Source organism: Pteropus vampyrus, unplaced genomic scaffold (genome assembly GCF_000151845.1).
Source record: "Pteropus vampyrus isolate Shadow unplaced genomic scaffold, Pvam_2.0 Scaffold13503, whole genome shotgun sequence".
In the NCBI taxonomy this organism is placed as follows: domain Eukaryota; kingdom Metazoa; phylum Chordata; class Mammalia; order Chiroptera; family Pteropodidae; genus Pteropus; species Pteropus vampyrus.
In genome coordinates, this window is record NW_011902284.1 from 1 (window position 1) to 1683 (window position 1683).

At 56.3% G+C, this 1683-nt stretch overlaps 1 protein-coding gene across 1 annotated transcript; it reads right to left on the reverse strand.

The window, feature by feature from the left end:
* Positions 1-5: 5 nt before the first annotated feature.
* On the reverse strand, positions 6-1661 carry LOC105310858 (transcription termination factor 4, mitochondrial-like; the record flags this gene model as incomplete). The annotated part of the gene is made up of 2 exons (XM_011386954.2): positions 791-1661; positions 6-191 (listed from the first exon to the last, which is right to left on the reverse strand). Coding segments are annotated over exons 1-2 (327 nt in total), but the record flags the coding sequence as incomplete, so codon positions are not given.
* Between the last annotated feature and the right edge of the window lie 22 nt (positions 1662-1683).

The following is a 1683-nucleotide window of genomic DNA, read 5'->3' on the forward strand; positions in this document are numbered from 1 at the left end:
GCTTCGGAAACTCTGAGGATGTCCTTGAGGGGAGGGTTGGGGACCTGCGTCTGCCCCTTCTTGTCCGGAGTTTGGTAGCGTCCCAGGCGCTCCAGGAACGTGTGTCTCTGCCTGATCTTGACGATGGAGTACTGCAGGAAGTCGGTCCTCACCACATCCGCGTGTCTCACCCCCATCCTAAAGTAGGCATACTGGAGACACAGACAGGTTAAGGTCTCAGGTGCGGATCCTGAAACTTGTCATTCAGTCACGGTAAACTCGGCGTGTCCGAAAGTGCGCAGCAAGGACCGCCTAATGAACAACGGCACAGCACACTCCGACGCCCACGTCTGCGTCACGGCTGACAACCGTCAAACCACCTTCAAATTCACGGCGAGAAAAACAGCGGGAAATACAGGGCAGGAGGGGGAGACGATTCTGTTTTTCTTCACATGGGGATGAAAACTGAGTACAAAAAAAACAAGCAGAAAATCCACAAAACACCTAGGGATTTGCCCTAAGTCATAACTGTTAGCAAAAAAGTGAGATCGATTGTCACAATCACATTTGTGAAATCGACATGCTAAATAGGTTCTAGAGAGAAAGTGTCACCTACTTTCCGGCCAGCCGTGTCAAAGACAGGCCATGGGGACCCTAAGGACAAGGTGGGCTCCCTCAGAACTGGCGCTTCCCCCCCGCAGTGACTGCAGTGACGCAGCGACAGGCTGCTGCTCTCCGAGACTCCTCCCCCGTAGACCGACCCGCTGCCCCGAGGAGCCCACCGTGCCCCTACCCGCAATCGGCCACTGACCTGGAATTTGTACTCCAGCTCGCCGGGGTCCTCCCGAAGGACGAAGGGGCACCTGTGCAGAATCTCTGTCACTTGCTGTGCCGTGAAAAGGCACTTGTCCCTGAGCACCCTGACGGTGCCGTCGAGGTCCCGCTGGCGCATGGTGAGGACTTCGGGGCAGCAGTGAAGCACCCTCTTCAGTCTCCCTGCATGACACGGAAAGGGCGAGCCCGTCACTGCAGCAGTTCCCGGCGCCCGGCCCAGGCTGACACTTCCAAATGCACACGGAGCCCCTGCCCTGCGAGCCCGGCCACCCCCGCCCCGGCTGCCCTGGCTCCCGAGTCTCCCTCCCGGGACCCTGGGCTGAGGGCTCCTCCATGGTCACACCGACATTCCTAAGAGCCGGGAGCCTCAACTCAATGAAAGTGATTAACGCAAAGATAGCAACACGTACGGACGCCCTGGTTAGTGCGTGACCACACACTGATCCAAACCGAGGCACTTGTGCGTGAAAGACGCCTTTTAACTGCATTAGCCTGACTGGGATAAACTGAGACTGCCCTGCGGGTCGCCAGGGATGGTTAGTGCCTAGAGACTCAAACTGACTTATATAAACAGCTCCTTAAAATCTTCCTGACAGTGGAGTTAGTCATTGTCTTGCAAAAATGTTTCAGGAATGCATTTCAGGAGTTCGGACTTCACCTTTGCAGCTTGAGGCCATGCTGAGCCTCCTAACTCACAATAACAGCACGTAAGTAAGGCCCTTTTAGGTTAGACTGCCACAGGCCACTTGCTCAGAGAGGTGCCCGAGGCTGGCTTTTTGCTCATCCCCTGGAGGAGGCCTCTGCAGAGCCTGTGAAACACCAGGCCACTGAGTCAGGAGTGAAAGAGACCGGGAGGCGGCTCAGGGTCTC